The 22904-nt window shown below is 39.8% G+C and overlaps 1 protein-coding gene across 4 annotated transcripts in view; it reads right to left on the bottom strand.

The window, feature by feature from the left end:
• Window positions 1-5086: 5086 nt before the first annotated feature.
• Window positions 5087-22904, bottom strand: part of Il20ra (interleukin 20 receptor subunit alpha) — a 32307-nt gene continuing 14489 nt past the window's right edge. The window contains exons 1-7 of one of the 4 annotated variants that reach the window (XM_033763268.1): window positions 21354-21452; window positions 20652-20790; window positions 14431-14609; window positions 12918-13021; window positions 12205-12349; window positions 8476-8615; window positions 5087-6056 (exon numbers count right to left, since the gene is read on the bottom strand). In XM_033763268.1, coding sequence (XP_033619159.1) covers window positions 5274-6056; window positions 8476-8615; window positions 12205-12349; window positions 12918-13021; window positions 14431-14609; window positions 20652-20790; window positions 21354-21429 — 1566 coding nt within the window. In that variant the 5' untranslated portion in view covers window positions 21430-21452 and the 3' untranslated portion in view covers window positions 5087-5273. Of the gene's footprint in view, window positions 6057-8475; window positions 8616-12204; window positions 12350-12917; window positions 13094-14430; window positions 14610-20651; window positions 20791-21353; window positions 21453-22904 lie in introns of those variants that run through there. The other 3 variants (XM_019207799.2, XM_010626578.2, XM_010626580.2) reach the window with 3 other exon arrangements.

The following is a 22904-nucleotide window of genomic DNA, read 5'->3' as shown; positions in this document are numbered from 1 at the left end:
TCTTTTTTTTTTTTTTTTTACCAGGGTTTGAACTCAGGTCCTTGTGCTTGCAAGGCAGGCCACCAAACTGCTGAGTTAAATCCCCGGCCCAGGAGGTAGTAATTTTCAAGAAATAATGCTTTTGAGAAATTCATCTATCTTTGAAAGACTTCTGATTTCTATCCTGAAACAACCTGGTTCTAGTGTTTAAGAATTGGCCTTATAGGGCTGTGAGATTGGAGAATGAGGGAGATAGATACAGAACTGCACAGAGGGCAGTTTATTAGGGACTTACTGGTAGAAGCCAAGGGCAAGATCAGAGGATCCCTGGGATTTGGATCAGAAATAGGGGAATTATCATATGGTTGGGACAAAAATGATTTAATCCTAGCTAGAAGGTGCCTGATTAGTCCTAATATAGCTTTGAGGACATTAGATACATGCCAGGTACCGACAGCACCAGACTAGTTGTAAAGCTCTACATATCATTTTAATATTTTTGGTTATTTTTAGTATGCTGGGGAACTACATGAGGAAAACTGACCAGAGATACATGGGACAATCATGGAGATTATGACTCGGGATGGCTTCAGTCATGTCCAACAGAATCTGTAAGATGCTTAACAACTCTTGATTTTTGGTCACTGTTTTGCTAAAAAAATTTCAAAGCATTATGTTAAGAGAAAGTAATTGCTAATCTGCTTTAAAAGTTCTAGTTTGAATATATCATAAACTTAATCTATAAATAAATTAAGATAGTTTATTATGCACTTTCGAGTGAAAGGAGCAAGTTAGGAAAGAATTCAATATGATCTTCTATTTTGAAAAAATATTTGAATATATGCAATGAAAAGTGTACACCAGGGTTTTTGTTGTTGCTGTTGTTTTTGTTTTGTTTTTTTTGAGACAGGGTCTCACTGTGTAGTTCAGTCTGGCCTTGGACTCACTATGTAACCCAGGCTGGCCTTGAACTCCTGGGCAACCCTCCTGGCTCAGCCTCCCCAGTGCTAAGATTACAGAGGTGCACTCCACACCCACCTGGCTTTATCAACCTAAGCACTGTTGACACTAGGAGTGGATAATCCTTTGTTATGAAGGGATGATCTGTGTATCATAGGATTTTTAGTAATATTTCCAGTCTCTTCCCATTAGAAGCTAGTGGCACTTTCTCCCTGAACTATAACAATAAAAAATGTTTCCAAGCCAGGTGTTGGTAGAGGTGCGTGAAGTCCCAGCTACCTGGGAGGCTGAGGCAGAGGCTTACTTGAGCCTTCAAGTTTAAAACCAGCCTGGGAAAATTAGAAGATGTCTCATTTAAAAAAATGTCACCACTCATGGCTAAATGTCTGTTGGAGGTAAAAAGTGTCCCTAGTTGAGAATCATTTCTCTGTCCTAATATGCCTACGGTGGTTAAATTGGCATATTTTCTTTTTTTCCCTCATTTATTTCTTGTTAGTCTACAACATACACACACACACACACACACACACACACACCTTAATATATCTTCTATGTTAAAAATAACTACTATTAAAACACCCACAAGCATAGTATTATTTATTTTTTAAAAAATTAAAGACATGTTTTTGAGCAAAGTCTTTGGGGAAAAATGTAAGTAGATGATTTATGGTGATATTGGTAGGTAGAAGATTTGTGGAGAATCAACCCTCTTCCCCCCAAAAAAGAAAAAGAAATAGAGAAAAGCAATTCTAAGATAATTCAGCTTGAATTCATCTGGAAGATGTGGAGGTGGAAATGTGAGGGCCAGAAAGACTTTGATTTATGACCAGGTACACCCATCCATGGTGATCAAGTCCTCTGTTTAATATTCTCATTAGATTCATCACCCCAGGAAAACAGATTTTCCTTGGTGCACTGATCTCCTTGCAGCTGCACTCAGCTGGGGGCACCAGGTATTCTCCTTGGTGCGGGCTTTGGGGGCAAGTTCTCTTCCCTTGAGCAGGATGTGACAGTTTCACTTGCTTTACAGTGGTGGTATTTTTCATTTACTAGTTGTTTAGGACTGATATATGAAAAGAGAGCCACTGAGATGTTTTCATGAGGAAAATTAGCCTCGTGGAAGCAGTACAGTATGTGAAGTCCTAGCGTGGATAGATGACCAGTGATAGTAGGAGAAATTCTTGTCAAAGTCTCTGACCCAGCAACTTCACAGCTCTACTTGAACCTCAGGCCTAGGCTGAAATCCAATAGAGGTGGTAAGCCCTGGCCACAGAAGACAGGGTGCATGACAGCTTCCTCCCAGACCACATCTAAGATGTCATCTCCCAGGAGGAAAACCTGCCATAGGCTCATGTCTGAACATTCAGACATGCCTCAACTAGTGATGGGTTATCTCTTTTTATAAGTTGAAAATGTAAGTAAAAAAAAAACATTTAACACACTATATTAGTCAGCTTCACACCACTATAATGAAATACCTGATGTCGCTACTTGTGCAGAAAAGAGGTTTACTTTGGCATACAGTTCTAGAGACTTAGGCCCAAGATTGGATAGCCTTGTGGATTGGTTTGGGCCTCTGGCGAGGATGGCACATCATGGCAGAGGTGCATGTGGGAGCCACTGTTTGTAGCACAAGGCAGGAAGCAGAGGCAGAGAGATTTGGGTCCCATAATTCCCTTTGAAGGTACCTCCTCAATGACCCAGACTACTCACCCACCCACTAAAGGTCACAGTGCCTCCTAACAGTGCCACCCTGGGGGACAAACTTGTAACATATGGAACTTGGGTGACATTCTTCCAAATTATAGCCGTACATCAAGGTCAACACAAAAGTGATTTCAACCTAGCCAGGAAATGCATGGATAATCTTAAGCCCACAGTGAGGCATCAGCATCTCCCCTGTGATCACATTGCTGGCCACTGCTGGCCAGCATCTGGAGAGAGGACTGTTCCCATACATCCCACAGAGATGAGCTTCAAAACTTTAGAAACAGTCTCTACTGAGTGTGTATGGCTTTTGCAACATGAAGGTGAAAAGCCCAGATTGTACCCAAAGCTGTCAGGGACATCTGAGTGTGTGCGTGTATATGCACAAATCTTGCAGAGCAGTGTGGCAGCAAAAATGGAGGGGCACTGGGTACTTCTGATATGGTTAGAATGACAAGAGATGGAAAAGCAAATCTGCATTAGATTTCCTCTTCCAAAGCCAGAAAGTGTGGTTCAACCATGAGAAGATTTCAGTCTGAAGGCACAGAGTAGGAAGAAAATTACTATTGTACTTTCAAATAAGAAAAGCAAAGTTAGGTAAACCCTGTCACTGAATCAAAACAGAGCCATATGTCTAAATGGTTCTCTTTCTGGTGCTAAGCATGTGATCTGGCAATTAATAATGACGATGACAAACAGTTTATATCTCTCATTATGTGCAAGGTACCACTCTAAGTGCCTGTATAGTTCAGCCTAAGGAAGTTGTTACTTTGATTTCACAGATGAGGAAGCTGTAGGATGCAGTAGGTACTCAATAAATATACACATGAAATTAATAAGCAAAACTCTCATCAATTGATTTCTTTTTTCATAACTCATTCTCTCCTACTTCTGAACTTCTTTTATAGTTCATTTTACACATTTGTTCTTCAAAAAAAGCAGACTCATTTCTAGAAAGATTAAGAAGAACAGAACATTCTGATTAATATAATTATGCTCCAAATTAAATCATTTGCTCAGAAACTGTTTGAATTTGTGGGCAGTCACAAAGGACCATGACCCCAGAATCCATCTCTCCTACCGGGATTGTTTGCCTGTGCCAAAAACGTAGCTAAGGAAACACATCTCTGTCTTCCCGAAAGAGCAATAATGAGTTCATGGCTAAAGCAAATGTATCTCAAGGTAAACCATATGTAACTGCTGTTCTTGTAGATCCAAGACAGCTAAATATCAATAATTTTATATGGCTCAACTTTATAGATTCTGTCACATTTTAATGTAGCGTGACTGAAGAGTTTAATTTTCTTAACAAATGATAAAGGAGATGGGAATAGCTACTGGAGTTTAGCTAGGAAGGTATTATTTCATGGTATACCAGCCACAGTAAATTATGTCAAATTTTAATAAACCCTCCCCTTCCTATTCATTTATTTCTTTGCTGTGTTTATGCACTGGCTTTAATACTATATGGACACAGGATAGTCTTTCATACATATTCCAAAGAATCTTCACCCTTCCCATCTTTAGCAGAGTGCTTAACATTATAATAGCAACATAGTACTTCAGCTGCTGAACACTTTCTAGTTTATTATTTATACAGATGTCTTTTTAACAACATTTTTCCCGAAATTGTGTAATGTTCCACTATAGCATGTGGCATTTTCTTTTGGGTTAGTTTTGAGGGACAATAAAAGCTCCTGCTAAATAATTGTTAGAAAAATTTTCTGACTAAAAGAATAACTGTTCATGCTCATATTCTAGCACTACTCATAAATTGTTGAATATTGTCTTTTAAGGTAGACAAAGGCGTATGGTATCACGTCTGATTTATTCTCTCTAAACCTGAATTATTTTGACTGAACTGTGGAATAGTGGCTTGAAGTCTTGATGTGTGACTAGCTTCCTGCCACCCTAGTCTATGTGTGGTATGTACATATTTATATATGTATTTGTTTTGCAGTGCTGGTGGTAAACCCAGGGCCTTCTCTGAGCTACATCCCCAGGTAGTGCTTTACAATGTCTTTTTCTTTTTTTAAATATTGAGACAATGTCTCCTTAAGTTCACTAAATTGCCTAGGGTGGGCTTGAACTTGTGATCTTTCTGCCTCTGCCTCCCAGAGTTCTGGGATTACAGGCATGCATCACCAAAGCTCAGCCATAGTGGTATAGCTCTAGGTATCTCTTCATTCTCATAATCAATGCATTCTGGAAAAGTAGTATTTGTAAAATGGATGGTCTTTATGAAATACTTTGCAGTGTTACCTACACAAGGTAAGTACATACCCAGAAAATAACTGGAGATTTATGCTTGTTAGAAAAAAAATAAACAGAATGGCCACACTATCCCTTCCTGAATCCATCCTGCAGGGCAAACATGCATTGAATGCTGACTCTGTCTACAGCAGAGATCACCCCTTGCACCCCCAGAGCCCCACAGGCAGCATGAGGGACCCACCAGCAGCACCCCCCCACACACACACAGGAGACCGGACCACGCAAGTGCAAGGAGCACAGAGAAGGGCAGTAATCCTCACTACACGGAGGACTCTGAACATGCTTCTCTTAGCCCTGGTACTTCACCTCTACCTGCCACAGTAGAGGTCCGGCACAGTCAAGGCTTGCTTGGGTTAGTTTCCCATTTGCACATACAGTCCCCATTCCTCCATAAATTGCAGGAGATAGTTTTCATCTTCTTCTGGCCTGTCTGGCACCTGTTCCTCATAGAGTCCGGACAACAGGCCCTCCTCTGCAAGACCATCAGACCCATGATACTCGCTGCCCACAGGGTCCTGGTCATAGCTAGATAAGGAGGGGATACACAGCCTGCCTGTCCGAGGGTCCCAGTCAACCAGTGTTGTTGACAGCTCCTCCTCTGGTCCCTCTTCTGAGACTGAGTGCTCCTGTGCCAGGTGACGAAAGTCACTGAGCTGAGGCCTGTATAATGTTGGTGGACCCAAGCTTGCCAAAGCTGCCTGTTGTTGAAATAATTTTCTTTGTACGGGTGCAGCCTCCTGCATGCTGAACTGATGACGTTTGGGTCCCCCATGAATGTCAGTTCTCATATCACCCTCATATTCAACCACAGCTTTGCCGGTAACTTTTGTGCTGCCGAGTGACTCTTGCTGGGTCAGAGAAGTAGCTCTGGTGTTTTCCTGAGAGTCACAGGAAATTCCCACCAAATGCGGGGCATACCCCAAGTGTTCCACCTCCACTTCCTCTGGAGGGGGCTCTGGGTTCCAGAGGGGCTCAGGATCACTGAGTTTGGATCCATCATTGCTTTTGTCCGGTAGAATCATATCCTTCTGAGGAATTTGAGAATCATCCAAAACATTCAGGGTGATGAAGTTAATCATGGTTTTTTCAGTAGGCACAAAGAATCTTTTGTCAAGTTCATTTCCATAAATCAAAATCTATAAAGAGAGAAGAGAGCGGTTTTCACCTTTTTACTTTAGAAAGACACTATAAACAGCTGTTAAGCAGAATTTGTAGTGTCATCCAGGAGTTTGAATGACCTACTCTTACTAAGTCATGAAGATGAAAGTTATGCTTGGAACAGACCGCAAACCTTATTGTCTGGAATTAAGGAACCGAAGACACACAGAATGTGTGTGTTGCACAGGAGGGTACTGATCCGGTGTGAAGTTCAGGGTGTGGCTGGCCTTCCTCTACATAACTGAAGGATTGCAGGTGAATTGCTTGATTTATTGAGTATTTTTAATTTTGAAAAGTTAGAATGTGGCCATATGAACAGTGGCAAACACTGAGACAGGGTTTGTGAAATTATAAACCATAAACAAAGCAATTTCACAAACCCTGTCTTAGTGCTAGTAAGAAGCTTACTGTTACACCTAAATGTCAGCAGAGTAATAGAAAAATTTACAAGTGAGACTAAGGGGAACAAATGTATGTACTGTGAACACATCTTTTAGTAATTCCCAAGGAAATAGATTTTAATGTTAAACATAATGCTTCCCAGCCCTTTGAAACCTTTCAGCAGACAGTCTGGGAATATGGGGTTTATGGGGTTTATTCTTCTATTTGCTTGCTTCTCCTTGACGAGTTATCACATCCTGGCTGTATTCTTCCTACATGTGTTTCCATTACAAATTCTTATCTCTAGTACTCTCCTCTTTGGGATGCTTGTCTTCTCTCCCTTGGACAAGGCCACAGTTTCCTAAGTGTTTTCCTTGGTTCTAGTCTTATTCCCCTTAAAGTTGTTCAAGCAGTTATGGTGACTCTCTTAACTTCAAACCTCTTGGAGACTTCTCTTTGCAGGTAGAATATAGCCCAAGCTCCTCAGAAGAGCATGACTTGGTCCAGTACTGGTCTCCAGTGCAACCCTTTATCAGGAAACATACAAGTTAGCAGCCTAAAGTGTTTCTCACATCTACTTCCTTGTGTCCCTGCCTTTTCTGCCTGCAGAAAGTGTCTTAACTCTTGCTCTTTACCTCCAAGCTCCTGTGCTAAAACTGATCCCTATGAAGGGTTTCAAGGCCTCCCTGGGAGACAGTCAGGGACCACTGCATGGAACAAAAGGCTGGGACAGCCACATAAACCCTTGGGTGCAGTACACTGTTTCTCTTTGTAGCATGTGTGTGGCTTCTCTAGCCTTGTGCTTTTCTCAACTGACCACTGAAGCAGAATGTTCACCCAAAATGAGGAAATCATTACCAAGGAAAAAAACCTAAATAAACCTTCTGGCTTCACTTGCCATTAGTAGACCTAAAAATTACTAATTTGGAATTCACACAGCTGGGTAATACATGATTAGTTTCCCACCAGCTCTGCGGTAGAGAACACCTCTGACGTGTGGGTTTTAACAGTTACCTAGGTTACTTCTTAGGACCTGAAGGCTGCCTTTGCAGAGAACACTCTTCATGTCAGCCTACAGATACCTAATAGGTGACTAAAGTGGGATCAAAGGCTTGTCAGCTCTATCTTCTTTTGTGTCTGCTTCCCCTGCTGTCTTAATCCATGGGTCATATGCTACTCTGCATGTAGACACATTGATCCTTTAAAAATGTTTTGTCCAAGGTTATCATATAGGGTCAGTTTGACCTATTGCCCACTGAAGCTCATATGTGTTTTCTTTTTCATTCTTTTCCTACCACTACTTTTGTACCCCTTTCAGTAATACTGTCACAAGTCCCAGGCCACCGGGCTGGGCTGTTTTACTCAGGATGTTGGCATTAGCTACATAAAAATTCATCAGCCAGGAAGAAGCATCTTTTCAAATGATGCTTCTGGTCAGCGGAAACTTACCAGACTCTAGCCTGCTTAACAATCAAAAGAGGCTTGCTTTTTCCCCTCTTTGGAGAGCAGCACAGTCTCTCCTGATCAGTACTCCTTGAAGCTGAAGACCCGATTCAGCTGAAGTACCTTTCACCCCATAAAAAGCCTTGCCTATGTATGTGCTTATAATACTTCGCTTGGTCTCAATTCTATCTTTTCTGAGTCCAGAGATCCTGTCTGGTGGCACCTGTGCCCTCAGAGACTCCAGTGTCTGCTTTCATGTCAGTCTTCATGTATTGATTTGAATTTCTAGTCCCTGACTAGGCTTTCATTTACAGAAGGTCAGGGACTATGACTTAATATATCTGTGCATCTCAAGACTTTGCCTGATCCTGTATTAAATATAAAAATTTTTCAAAACTTTCAAATTTTTCTTATCTTTGATCATGTTAGTGAAATAGGCTAGTATAAAACATTTTTAAAAAATTCGTCAACTACTTAATTTTAAATCTACTCCATGTTTAGATGGAACTCTATCTGTCCTAGAACCAGGAGTGTGTTGTTATAACAGATATTCCTACCACAGCAAGCACTCACCAGATTTTCTGGATGTTTCTCTTTGCCAACATGGATATATCGGTAGATGGAGTAGCCAATCACACAAAATAGAAACACGATCACAGATGTGGGCAGAACATACCAGAAAATAATTTTAACCTTCAATGCTGATGTTGGATCTGTTACCAAAAAGAGAAGTTGGGGAAAGATGGGAGAGTTGAGATTTTTTTGTGGTAGAAAAATATTGGCAGTATTTAGAGGCTTTGGGCAAATCACCTACCATACATTTAGGGGCACATTTTTCTCAACTATGCATTGAGAAGCTTGAGCTAAGTGTTGTAAGGGACCTCAGCATTCCTAATCTCTCTGACTCACCTCACATTTTCACAGTAAGGATACATAAGGATCCAACTCAGTGAACATTTCAACATCTGTCTGGCTTTGAGATTCATGCTGAAATATATATTTGAAAGTAAAGGGTCTGATATCTGAGTGACTCACAGCTCTTCCAACCAAACAACAAAGCTCTCTTGTGCCCACTGTTTCTTGGTACTTATTTGACTCAGTCTTTTCCATGCCTTTAGTAGAGGACACAGATGTGTGACATCACCATTTGGTTGACCAAACAGAACTGCTCTTGTACATGGTGGGCCAGATTTTCTGAGTAGAGCTGGAGCTTGGGGAGGGTGTGGAGAGGTGGCTGAGCAGGAGTGTGCTGAGAATGACAAGGCCCTTCCAGGACCTGGCATGCTGTACACTCACAGTGAGTGCAATTCCCTAAAAAAATGAAAAGACTCAGTGAAGGACCATAAAGAAAGCAGCCCTGGCCCATCTATGGCCCATCATACTATAGAGTTGGTGATGTATTTGCAAGTGCTTGTGCTGTACCTGAAAGTTGGGAACATTAATTTTATGTCAACTTGGCTGAGCTGCAGTATGAATATGTATTTAGCAAAACATTAGTCTCGATGTTGCTCTGGAGGTATTCTTTTAAGGTAAGATTAACATATTAACCACTGGATTCTGAGTAAAGCAGATTACCCTTGATATTGTGGATGGGTCTCATTCTATCAATAGATGCTATTAATTTAAAAAAAAAGGAATGATCTCAAAGAAGAGGGAATTCTGTCAACAGACTGCAGTGGACATGAACTACGACATGAATTCCCTACTGGGTCTCCAGCCTGCTGCCTGCCCTACAGAGTTTATACTTGTTAGCTAATGCAATTGTTGTAAGACAGCTCTTTAAAATTTCTCATCTGTCTGTCTGTCTGTCTGTCTGTCTGTCTGTCTTTCTGTCTGTTCATCCATCCATCCATCCATTTAGTTCTGTTTCTTTGCAAAATTCTGACTAATACAGCAGTAGAAAAAAGACACAAATGACAAAAGTCCTCCTTACACACTAATAAAACTGCCAATTATGTCATGGGAACCTTTCAATCCAGTTGAACGCTGGAATCAGATGTTTCAAAGCAGAGTCACTATTCAGCTAACTGACCAGTTACAGATGGGAAACTGATGAGTCATTGCTGGTGAGGGTGGTTGGCACTAGCCAGTAGGAAAGGCCAGTATGGAGGTCCAGCTACAGCCTCTTCTACCCTAAATGGTCCCCAAAGAGCATCTTCATCATAAGGTTCCACCCAGTACCAGCCAACGCTGCATTGTGGATGCATTGCCCCGCTCAGCCCAGGCCTCTTGCTACAAATCCTTCACACTGCACTGAGCTTGTGCCTATAAAAAAGAGCCACAATAACAAACGCTGATGATGTTTTGTATGTACTAGCACATTTACTGAATAAACCTAATCAACTGTGCTTATAGTTTAGGGATTAGGATACTGCAGATAGCAGGAATGTGTTTCAGGGAATAGCTCAGAAGAAGTAATGCTGATTTTTTAGAAAGCAGCAGTGTCATAGAAGGGTATCTCCAAGCCAGGGCTGATGATACAGGCCTGTGATTCCAGAATTCTCAGAAGCTGAGGCAAGAAGATCACAAGTTTGAGCCCAGCTTGGGTAACTTAGTGACTTAGCAAGACCCTGTTTCAAAAGAATTGAAAAAAGGTTGGGGATGTAGCTTAGTACAAAGGCCCTGGCACTAATCCCTGGTGGTGGGGGGAAAAAAACTATTTCCAGTGATTTAACAGCTGGGATATCACTGGAAATTTCAGAACCAGAAATGGAACTTAGTTATTTTTTTGTTTCTTTTCCCACACGGGTGGGAAAGTGGGCTCCATCTGCTAATTGGAAAATATTTAATTTAATCTGTGTTTTAGTTGCTTTAGCTCTGCCAAATGAGTAAATGATTTTCACTGGAAATTCATTTCTACCATTTGGCACGAGTCGAGCTGTTTGTAAACACATCACTTTCTCCAAACACAAAAATTATTTCTTCAGTCTGCTTTGTTTTGCTTTTTGCTTGTTTGGTATTTCAGTTTTATTTTAAAGGAAAAGGTATGATAAGAACAGCAATTCAACAAGAAAGCCTTTCACTTTTGCTGTGTATCATAACATTTCTTTTCTTTTCCTTGGCATCATTTCATCTTGGAAAGTGGGAGTGATGAGAAGAGAGAAAAATCAAGCCAGATTCTTATCCATAACTGGGATTAGAACCAAGGAGTGGGGTGAATTGGTGAACTCTGTTAGAAGGGAGAGGCAGACGAATAATATGTGGAGAGACACTTGATGTAAAAAAGCTGTAGGATTTAGTCTCTTTCAGTTTTGGAGGATTGAGCTCAAGTTCCTCTTACTTTGGGGGCAGAAAGATTAAGCAAAGCCATGCCCACAACTCCATATCTCCCAGTAGGAACCAACATCCTCAACAACAGTCCCCTGGCACCCAGCTCAGAAAACATGCGAAGCAGACATCTGAGAAGAAAGAGAGAGATGCAACTGAAGAGTGTGGGCATAATTACTGATTTGCCCACCTAGACCCTTGTGCAGCCAAATGACATCTGAAGGCAACTTGAAGAGTCCCAAGAGGAGCGAAAGCAATTCTGTTTTAATCTTTCTTTCTCCCCTTGGTACTGGGGATTTAACCCAGGGCCCTAAAAATGCTAGGCAACTACTGTACCACTGAAATACATCAGGCCCTTTAAAAAACAATTTCTTTTGAGACATGGTCTCACCAGGTTTCTCAGGTTGGGCTTCAACTTGCCATTCTCTCATCCCAGTTTTCTGAGTAGCTAGGATTACAGGTGCCTACCTGCAGTGCCATACCCAGCCTACAAAACTGCTATAGAGTGTTTTCAGGATAATGCTTTGTTTCGTACAGTAAAGTCAGATGTTCTTGAAGATCATTCCACTTCTGTTGATCACAGTAATTATACTTAAAGAAATAAAAAGATGTATGTGGAGATTTCTTTTGTTTTTTGAAACAGGGTCTCACTAAGTTGTCCAAGTTGGGCTCAATCTTGGGAACCTCTTGCCTCAGCCTCCCAGAGGTTGGGATCACAGGTGTGCGCCACCATACCCAGCTGAATGTTCTTGTCATTTCTCAAGGCTGGAAGCTATGTGACCACAGGAGGATTGTTGGCAGCAGACTGTGGGATCTGCACTGAGAATCCTCTGAGGGGCTGACAATAATCCCTGACATTGGCCACATTCCATGGCACAGTTGAATGTGAGTCCATGCATTTCAGGTGATAGCTATTTCTGCCTTTGTCTCAACTTGTCTGTTAAAGGTGGATTTGTCAAAACCTTGTATAAACTGCTGTACTTCCTTCTAGTTTTATTAGATTTTCTTTTTTATATCAGCTGTTTTGAAACTTACCTTCCAAAGTACTGATACACTGTTTCTGAGAAGGTTGAGCAGGACGCAGGGGCCCTGGGACAAAGGACTCCACTTGGACGCAGTACAGAGTTTTGGGCTCCAGCCAGCTGAGCACCAGGGTGTGGTTGGTGACACACTGGGACCACTAGAGCAAGGAATTGCAAACCACGGTTACAGCCAGCCAAAGATTCTAGGACCATTCTGGACAACTTCAGAATGAAGTAAGACCAAGCTACCATTTGATCCTTTACTATTACTATAAGCTTCTGTTTTTTTCCCCAGCAGTAGTTCTCAAAATACCTTTTCCTTTAGCTGAGCAAAGCATGGTTAGGAACTGAACCAATTTTAAGAATAACTCTAAATAATAGCACAAGAATGGGTTTCTTACTCTGTCCTGTGTTCTTGCTAGCAAGTTTTTAGCCTTCTTGGAGAGTGAGCGGTAGATGTTATCCAAGTAAAGGCTCTTTATCAAAATGGGGTGCACTACTATTGTACACTCCTATAGCAACATCACAGTGAACAGGGAGTTTCTGTAAGGAAAATCTGAAGTCAGCTATGTACACATAAGCTTCAACTGTATTTTATACAGCCTTTCTTTTGAATACCGCATCCCTGGACTCTTGTGCGGAGGATTAAATTATCAGGGCTGCTGATAATGTCAGCTACAGAAATTTGGTACCCAGATTATATGCCCCATCCCATTTCAGGCTTACCATTCTTTTTGATTTAATGTTATATATAGACACGTTGTACTTCAGATTGGAGTATATTTGTCGCATGGAAATGGTACAGTCTTCTGGATTGCTCTTCCATTTGTCTGGAGCCGTCAGGACAATAGAAATGGACTTCTCGTCAGTAGTTAGGGCAATCTCTGGGGGACCAATTTGTGCTTCAAGGGGTGGGAGAGGGTATTATCATGTTCAGATGTAAAAAAAATCACCTTCCATAAAGCTACAGTGTAAACTTACTCAGATCAAAGACCTACAGCCACCTTTTTAGAGGAGATCCCTCAAAATATACTAAGGAGGACCCAAGTTATGCCAGATCTTGAAACAATCATTTCACACACTATGACACAGTTAAAACAGCAAATTCAAGCATTGTGTTTACTTAGTTCCTAGTCAAAGGATAAATAGTATTTGGTGAAGGTAAATACAACCAAAAGTGTTTGTAACATTCTTATGACTTGAAAAGTTGGTGAAATAATGTGTCTTAATAAGTGGAAAACTTAGAGACTAAGAATGGTCTTCAAAGATCAGTAAACTTTTCTCATAAAAGTCCAAGCATAAATATTTAGGCTTTAGGGCCGGGGATTCAGCTCAGTGATTCCAGCTCCTGCCTCGCAAGCACAAGGTCCTGAGTTCGATCTCTGGTACAAAAAAAAAAAAAAATAGACATGCAGGATCTCTGTTTCAAGGACTCCACTTTGGTTATGGCACAAATGTAGTCCTGGATAACTACAAAAACAAGTGTGGTCTGTGTTCCGGTAAAACTTTTTCATATCACAAAATATTCTTTTGGTATGTAAAAGCTATTTTAAAATATAAATACTATTTTTGCTCTTGTCCTATAGAAAAACTGGAGAAAAATGGAGTACATTTGGCCCAAGGGCCAAAGTTTGCTAATCCCTGATTGGGCAGAAAACAGGGCAGCTCTGGGCCTCAGGAGGCCCTGGAGAGGGCATTATGATGGCCCTGAATGCATCCTTCATGGTGGAGTGAGCCACAGATCAGGGGGAGGAAAAATTATAAAAGCAAATACTAGGAAGATGTTGTCTTAATTCCAAGTTACATCTAGGAATTAAATTATCACACTGTCAAGTTTGCAAGAAGAGACTTAATGGAGTGATCAGGATACTTTAATCCATCTTCTGGACCTGCATCAATGGTTTATTAATGCATGAAGTTAAAAAATAATCTGTTTTTCCTCAAATTGTATATCCTTCACTAGATGGTAGAACAAAACCAAAAGTGGATATTATGGGAATCCAGCCTTAACTTTGGATCTAGGAGAGATCTCAGAGATCCCTTGACCAAAACGTTCAGGCGATTATAAGGGCCAGCCAGGTGAAACACCATGGCCTAGTCACTTACCCCACTGGTGCAGAACCAAGACAAGCAGAGCCTTTTCCTCTGGGGCAAAATTATCTATGGGACTGAGACTCAAACTAGGAGGGCAAATTAACTAGATATGAATACATGTTTAGCCCACAGTGGCATTACTTACTTTCTAAAAAAGGATAGAATCTTCCAGTTTCAGTCCATTTGGAACAGTTTGTTTCCCAAATGGCCTTTACTTTGGCATAATATTGGTGTTCATAGTCAGATGTTTCATCAGAAAGATCACAGTAGGTCCTACTGATATTCTTGCATTCAGGTTTATTCAGCCATCTCTTTTGCCCATATCTGTGAAGAAGGAAACTATGAATTTATAATGAGGTACCTGCTAAGCTTTACAATAAAAGACCAGTCATTATTTAAAAACGAAAGGAAGACCTTCTTTTCAGAAAAACAAAAGTACCTGTCATTGAGATAAAAAAGCACCCACTTTCACTGCTGGCAATTTTTTTTTCATTAGCTGTCAGGAAGATGAGTCAGAGTTTCTGTGATCACCTTTCTTTTCTGTGAATTATAATGTGGATAGTACATTTTGAAGGCATATATTTTATTCTTCACTTACAGTAAAATTTTTACATATTGTATGACCAGTGTTCTAGTCATTATCTAAATTGTTAGTCCACTATGTCTATGAGATCAGATTGAGGGGTCATTTTAAGAAAAGATATTTTATTTTCTGGGAAGAAAAATTACCTTGACATTCTCATAAAATTTAGGAGACATCAAGAATTTGGGGAAAATTCACTGGGTGGGAGTGCATACCAAAATATTCATTTTGAATGATTATCAGAATGTTTATGATGATATTGACTAAATTTGATTTTCTTCCTCTTTATTAAAAATATAAGAGCCATAGCAAAGAAGAGAGGGGATTATTCTCAGCTCTTCTTCAGGCAGGAGAGATTGAAGTATAAACAGCTTCAGTAACTCCACGAACTGGGGGATGAGACAGGGTTGAGTTAGAGGCTGTTGACACTGAAGCAGGGGTGTTGGGGAAAAGATGACAGGCTTGGTGGTGGCGTGCAGGATACAGTAGTTTGGGAGTTGCAGCCTGGGAACAGTTGAGACGATACTGCACTGTCCAGGTGGAACATGTAGTCGCTTAGACAAGGATAGTGGCAGTGGAATGAATGAGCAACAACAAAAGCAAGAATATTAGGAGATAGGATGAGGTGGCTGCATGCTATAAGAGATAATGAAATTGAAGGTGATAAAGGTGTTGAAAATGATGCCTCTGGGACAGTTGGGTTGGAACAGTGGTGGCATTTACCAAGACAAGGAGCACCAAAGAAGAGTGGGTTTGGGAAATGGGAGGGGAGGGATAGAAGGAGTACTGTATAAGATAATAAGTTCAGTGTTGACTACTGAGTGTAAGGTATGTAAGATCTGTCCAAATGTGGATGCAATGGGGTTAAGGCGGAAGGTGTGAGTAGGAGGTAGAGATTTTGGACTTACTGGTATAAAACTGTTCATTGAAGGTGTAAGCCTGAATGAACTTCTCCATTGCTGCAAGCAAAATCTGAGGTAAAACTTGAGGAGCATCAAGATTTGAAAGGTGGTTACAATGTAGACTTGGAAATAATAGCTAAAGAGGGAGAAGGAAAAAAAGTGAAAGTCAAGAGAAGGGCATGCCAAAGTTTAGGATGCCTTCTCTTTTTAGAATGTGGCAACAGTTTTAGAAAGCAAATCTCTCCCATTTCATAAGCACTGTGTCTGCCAAAAGATATTAGATATTGTAGTCAGATCTTATTGACCACCTTTTCCATCCAAGTGATTAACTCTGTCAAGAGGCTTTTAAACTTTTTAAAAACCATGCTCCATGTTCAAAAGAAATACATTTTACATTGTGATCCACCTCACAAAACAGATAGATCTAATATACAAAAATAAAAGTTTTTCAAGAAAACACCAAAACTTCACTAACGTGCCTTGTATTCAGTTGTTTCCCATTCCTTGCCACTCCCTACCATATAATGCTAATTTCGTCACTCAAAATTTATTTCTTTTTTATTAGTCCGTGTTCACAATGCATAATGAATATGTTCATGGTGAAAAATCAGTACATGCACGTATTGCATCTTACTCCTTTTTACTTCTCTTCTCTCCTCTCTCTCTTCTCCCCTATTGATAGATCTCCTTTCCATCTCCAACAGGAAGGTAGACTTTGTAGAAAATTGATTTATTGGCTGACAAATGGGTCTTGATTTGTGGTTTGAAAATTACTATCAGCGTCTATTTAACTCTCTCTCCTCAAACTTCCTCCCTCTACCAAAGGCAAGGCACTGGTAGGCGCTAATGAAGGAGAAAATACTTCTTACTGGATTCTGACTGAGAGATATAAAATTAATCATTCAACGAATATTCCAATGTGCTACTTAGCTGTGGCAAAAATTCATGTGGGACCCCTCAGTGATTTCTGTTTCTAGTAACAATTGCAGATGTCATGTGCCTATTATGAGCTGAAAATGGTGCTTAGAATTTGCATACTATATCTCAATGAATTATAACAACCCTATAAAGGAGGATCCATTATTTTTAACTCATTTTACAGATCAGGAAATTGAAGATTAGCAAGATTAAGGGATTCATTCAAGTTCACATGATGGATAAAAGGCACATCTGAGATTTAAACTGCTTTTCCTTGCTTCCAAAGCTTGTGTTTTTGTTTTGTTTTGATACCAGGGATTGAACTCAGGACCTTGCTCTTGCGAAGCAAGTGGCGGCGCTATGAGCTAAATCCCTGGCCCACCAAAGCTTGTGTTTTTAATGCTGCACTCTATTTACTGTATTAAACTCTGGTTATAATTTAAATATTTATTAAATTATGAATTTCACACTGGAAACAAGCTTCACTCAAAAGTATGAAAGCATGTAACCTGTCTGAGGTTACTCAGCTCTGTTCACAGCCTGACTTTAGAGCTGAGCTTTGCAGCCTTCTGGCAGCGAGACAGCCTTGTATTCTTGCCCATCTACCCCATGCACAGGCATGTCACAACTCTGACCTGGCAACTTTTAAAAAAAGTTCCATACTCTAAATCCGCTCTCACAGAGCCTACTGATCTGCCTATTTTAAAAGTCCTTTCTGAAAAACATAAAAATATAAAAGACAGAACAAGCTCTTTGCTCCACCTAATGGAAAAAGTGGTGAGAGCATGCTCACAAGTCATTTCTCTTGGCAAAGCTGGAGTCATCCTCTCCCCTAGCACACGAGCTCCTGAGAAACTACTGGGACATGAGAGTGGAGTCCTAGATAAATGAAGTCATGGTGACGGGCCACTGAAGTCTTTCTCTGGCTTTAGTGGTCAGAATTTTTTTCCGAAGACAAAAATCACCGCTGTTTTTTTGTAAACGTGTTACATGTCTTCTAAAATTTAAACCAGCAAACAACTCAGAAAACTATAATTAAGAGAGAAATAAATCACCCTGAAACTCACTACTGTGATTTGTTGTACATGGTTCTGGACAGTTTGTTGTATTTACGTATAAACAGAAGGATGATTAAACAGCTGAATAGATGGATACAAATCAGATGACACCACATACACTTCTAAGAAAGTAAAATTTCAGCAAAAAAAGAAATTGAAACAAAACTTAAAAGGAATCATCCAAGTTCAGATGTTTTATTAATACAAGATATACTAGTAGTTCCTAAAGTAGGTTTGAAGAAAAAGTTTTATGAAAAATATTGAGAGGTGAGTTATTTTATGATAAGGAAATACCATTGGTTCATTATATCCATGGGTTCTGTATTTGTGCATTCAACTGTTTATTCTAATATTTGGAAAACAATATTGTATTTCGACTTAATATTCTTTTTTGTCACTATTCATTAAACAATACAGCATAGTGATAGTTTTTTAAATAGCACATTGTAGTAGGTATTATATGTAAATACAAAGAGGATTTAAAGTATACAGAAGGATGTATATAGATTATAAATAAATATCATATCATTTTATATAAGAGTGTTAGGAATCTGCAGATTTTCGTATCAGTACAAGTCCTGGAACCAACCTCCTGGGAATGCCAAGGGACCATTGCATTTTCATTTTAGATTGCATTTAATGACTTGCTGCTATGAAAAACAGTACACTTAGAGTTCTCCACATTCTGATTTGCATTAAGCTTAAACATTGACAAAGAATTTCTGCATCTGTATTTACTATCGCTATTTAGTCTAGAAGTGTTCTGTGCATACCATCCATCTTTCTGCGTCATTGTGAAACTACTAAGTTCTTTGGGGTTCATCTTTATCTCTGTTCACAGCTATATATCATCTTTAGTTACTGGTCTTCCCAGTTTCAGAAGGAGTGGGGGGTGATCTGAGTTCCCACCTGCTTGAAAGTACGTATTGAATTTAGTAAGAATCTCAGGTTACACTTACCTTCCTGTCAGGTGTATTCTGAGGAGAGTTGCTAGAGAGAAATCCCCCTTGCCCACCCACCTATTGTAGACAGTTAAACAGGTTAGGAAATATAAGGCAATTAGGTAAGTCCCCGGCCCTCAGCACAAAAGACTGAGGCTCACTTACTAAAGGACAGGCTTTAAGAAAAAGAACAACTACACCTGTACTTCCTCTAGGGGAGAACAGTAGTGATTGATACCCACTTTCAGGGGTGTCCCCTCTGGCCCCTCTCAGGCAGGAGCTGTCTTTCCCTCAATAAATATGCCCAACTTTTAACCTCCATTGGTCCTACAAATCACTCTTCAATTTTAGGAAACAGGAACTCAACATTTTGGATATTTAGCAGGTTGGGAGTTATAATATTTCCCTTATTTAGATAATTTGGAGGTCCTATATCATACATCCTATATCTTTCACACACTTGATTTCTGCCTTTGCTATCATGGCCATAAATTACTTCATTTTCTTAAATTCACCAGGATATGTCTTGCTATTATTTTTATGAAACTTTACCAAGCATAGCATGAATGTATTACACACAATTCTGGATAACATGTATTACCTGTCAGCCACTATTGTCAGTTAGCTGTACAAGGTTTTTCATTTCAATAAAATATTTATTTCATCAACTTTTTCATAAGCTGTGTCCACTTTTAAAAATTGTCTTGGTTAGAATCCCTTCTTCCACTGTTCTCTTTTCTTTGAGATTTACCTTTTAGAGCTGCACAGACAATTATTTGTCTGAATTTTTCTCTTTTGCCCAAGGGAAACCTTTTCAGGAACTTGTTACTTTTTCATTCTTATTCCTCTTTCTCTCTTCCAGTAATTATGGAAAGGTGCTGTGCTAGCTTCTTTGGGACTAGCTTTGAATGGGGCTGGCTGTCGGATGAATATGAAACAGATGGGTATAGGAGTTAGGGTCAGGTAGTAGAGCTTTTCCTATTCAGAATTTTAAACTTCTGTTTCAGTCTAACACTCTTTCATCAAGTTGAGTATTCCCTCTGCTGGGGAGCCTGCCCCCTCTCAGGTTTTGTATTGCTGGAGGCTGATGGAACTCACCGACCTCTCGCAAGGTTGCCTTCCTGGGCTACCTCCACCTATTGCCTTCTTGCGTGACTCTAGGCTCTGCCTGGTCTCTGACCAATCTTTCACAAAGGAGATATCACTTGAACCCAACTTGTCTTTCAGGTCCCCCTCTACTGACCTTCTGAAGTGGCACCCAACTGGGGGGTTCATGGGATATTTCCTCAGTGTTTGGTGGGGGGACCCTTAGATTTCTACCTGTCTAGACTGTTAGACAAGCTTCTTAGCACTATGACACTTAGGCTTGTGAAAGCATTTTCTGCTGGTGGAGTTCAAGGTATGGATTTGCTTTCAGCTTCTGCAGTTGTTTTCTGATTACGTGGTATTGGGCTTGTCTGCATTACAGTTTGTGATTGGGCCCTGTGGCCATTCCCATCTCATGAAGATGAAGACTATCGTTTTGCATTCTTTCTTTCTTGCAATGAATTTGGAAGGACAGATTAAAAGTAAAAAGTCCATTCGCCTTTATGTTTTGTAGGAAAAGCTGATAGCATGGAATTCTGCATTCAGTTTCATTAAGGCTGTCTGTAATTCCAACAAGTTTAGACGTTTCAGAGGTGACAAATTGCCTTGTTTGCACTGCCAGAGAATAATGCTTTGGCCAAATTCTTTCTTTTATTTAAATAACACCCCTCTCTTGAACATCTAATTCTAGGCTCCATGAAATAACTGTTTCCTAATTCAGTATAATAAAATGTATCAAGAAAACAGCATAGAATACCCCAAACTTTTCTCTTTTTTAAAAACTTACTTAATACCTTGGCTGGTTTATCTTTACACTAATCACAGGAGTCTTGAGTCTTGTGTTTATAAACTAGCCAAAATAAAGAAAACAAACTTACATGAAATACTGCACAGTGTATGTAACTTCAACTCCTTGTAGATTTTCTGGAGGATTCCAGTGTAGGACATTTTTCATGTTTATAGACAAGAAGGTGACATTTGTAGGTTTAGGCAAGCCACCAGAAGAAACACAGGGAACTGAAAAAGGAGTAGAGAGGAATTGAAGCCTTATTGGAGGAAAAGGACAACTTAACCCCTGTAGTTGCTGGTTTCCAAAAATGGCTCCAGTGAACCATGTCTTCCAGTACTCATGTCCTATGTATTTCTCCTAAATTGAACCTTTGGTTGAGCTGGGACTAAGCCACAAGGCAGCTTGTAAATTTTTGCTTTTGGTGCATCTAAAACAGCAGCTAATGTGCTGGAGGGATCATGTCAAGAGGTCATGAGAAAGAGAGGCTCCTTGTGTTGTCCTTGTGTCCCACCTGAACCCACCCTTCCATGTAAGGGGCCAGAATGAAGTTGCTGTGGTCATTCCAGCCCCATCTGCCATAGACTAATGCTACATGAGAGATCCTAAATAAAGCCAACAGAAGAACTGTCCAGCTGAGCCTCAGTTAACCCCTAGAATTGTGAGGAATGGTGAAGTAATTGTTTGAAATCACTAAGGGTATGGGATAGTTTGTTATGCTCCAGCAGATAACTAAACAATCTCTTTTCTGGAGATGGACATAACATCTGAGAGTCTGTGCAGGAGGACCTACCCTGCACACGGCCCCTCCCTGTTGTCCACCCAGTGGCTCCATGTATGCTCTGAAGATGGAAGGAACTATGGGTCATGTTCCACACAGAGTTGGCCCTGCCTCGCCAACGTGTGACCTTTTCTTCTGTAAAGTGGGAATAATAATTGCCCACCCATCTCACAGGCTAGAGACCTGTTTCAAAAAACAAAGCAGGAAAATATGTTAAGGTATTGTGGATCCCATCTGGGTGTTACTCAAACTGAGAAAGTATTGAGAACCTGGGTAAAGGTTTGTATTATAACTGTTTTTATTTAAATGAAATTTAAATATTTTGGAATATTGAAAATGCACAATTATGGAATATTAAAAAGAAAATTTAGGAGAGATGCCCTTGAAAGGCCAGAGTTTTGGAGGCTGGAGTTAGGGTTGGTTCTATTAAGATATATAATAGTGCATTAGACAGAAAAGAAACCAATGAGAAGAGAGAATTTATTTAATTAAACACTAATACATTCACCTACTATGCTGTAAGAAAAACCAACCCAAAGTATTAATTTGTAGAAATCCTCTGAAAGAATTGAGAAACTCCAAAAAATTAGAAATGGAGAGGATTTTCTTATAAAATAAGGTTAATCCTTCATATATACAAGTACTTAAATTAGCAGTCCTAGAGATAGAGCCCTGGGCCTGGAACACACTAGGTAATGGCTTTACCACTGAGCCACAACTCAAACCCAAGGAGGATCCGTGACTTAAAATACATGAAATGTTTACTTGGTAACATGTTAGGAACCAAAATACTAACTGAAAATATTGGAAGCATCACAAAGTACTGAGTAACAATTAGATTCAAGAAGAACTCATCCAATCATAAATATGCAAATTCTAGTTAGTAAACTCATGAGAAAATACTGAAATTTGATATCACATATCAAACGAAGGAAATAAAGTTTAGCTCAGTCTTTGAAGGCTGGTCCTATAATTCTTGTGTAAGACTAATGTCAGAGAAAGGAATTAGCATAATGCTTAGGGTAATCCTTGGCTAAGATTAGCTCTGTATGATGTATTGTATTACCACAAGCCAAATAAAAAGAAAGAAAAATTATTTGCTTTAGAATTAAACTTTGTAATATAACCCCAATTCTAAGCAAAATAAGCTCTTTAGCATCCAGGTGGCTGAGGTGTATTTGTGTTTGTGCATGCATAAGCTATACTTATAACAACTCCTACATTTCACCTTGATCATTCTAAAAAATAGCTCAGTTTTATTTTTGAAAAAGTAAGTCAGATACTCAAAGAGAAGCACTGTGGACTGATTGCTGCCACTCAGTGTGAGTGCAGTATGTGTGTGGTAGTGATAGGGAGACTCAGAAAGATAAAGCCCGCCCCAATGTCTGATTGATTTTGAGTCTTTTAACTCTTGGAACCATTGGGCATCAATAGGTATTGATATTTTTCTGAAGATTATGTACAGTGAATGAATACTTATTAGTAATTTAAACCTGCTTAGGGCTATTCCTTGGTCCTAAATTTTAATCTTTTTTTTTTTTTTTTTTTTTTTTTTTTTTTTTT

This window comes from Fukomys damarensis, unplaced genomic scaffold (genome assembly GCF_012274545.1).
Source record: "Fukomys damarensis isolate Sample0158 unplaced genomic scaffold, DMR_v1.0_HiC HiC_scaffold_14, whole genome shotgun sequence".
NCBI classification, from domain to species: Eukaryota; Metazoa; Chordata; class Mammalia; order Rodentia; family Bathyergidae; genus Fukomys; species Fukomys damarensis.
This window is presented reverse-complemented; position numbering and strand designations above follow the sequence as displayed.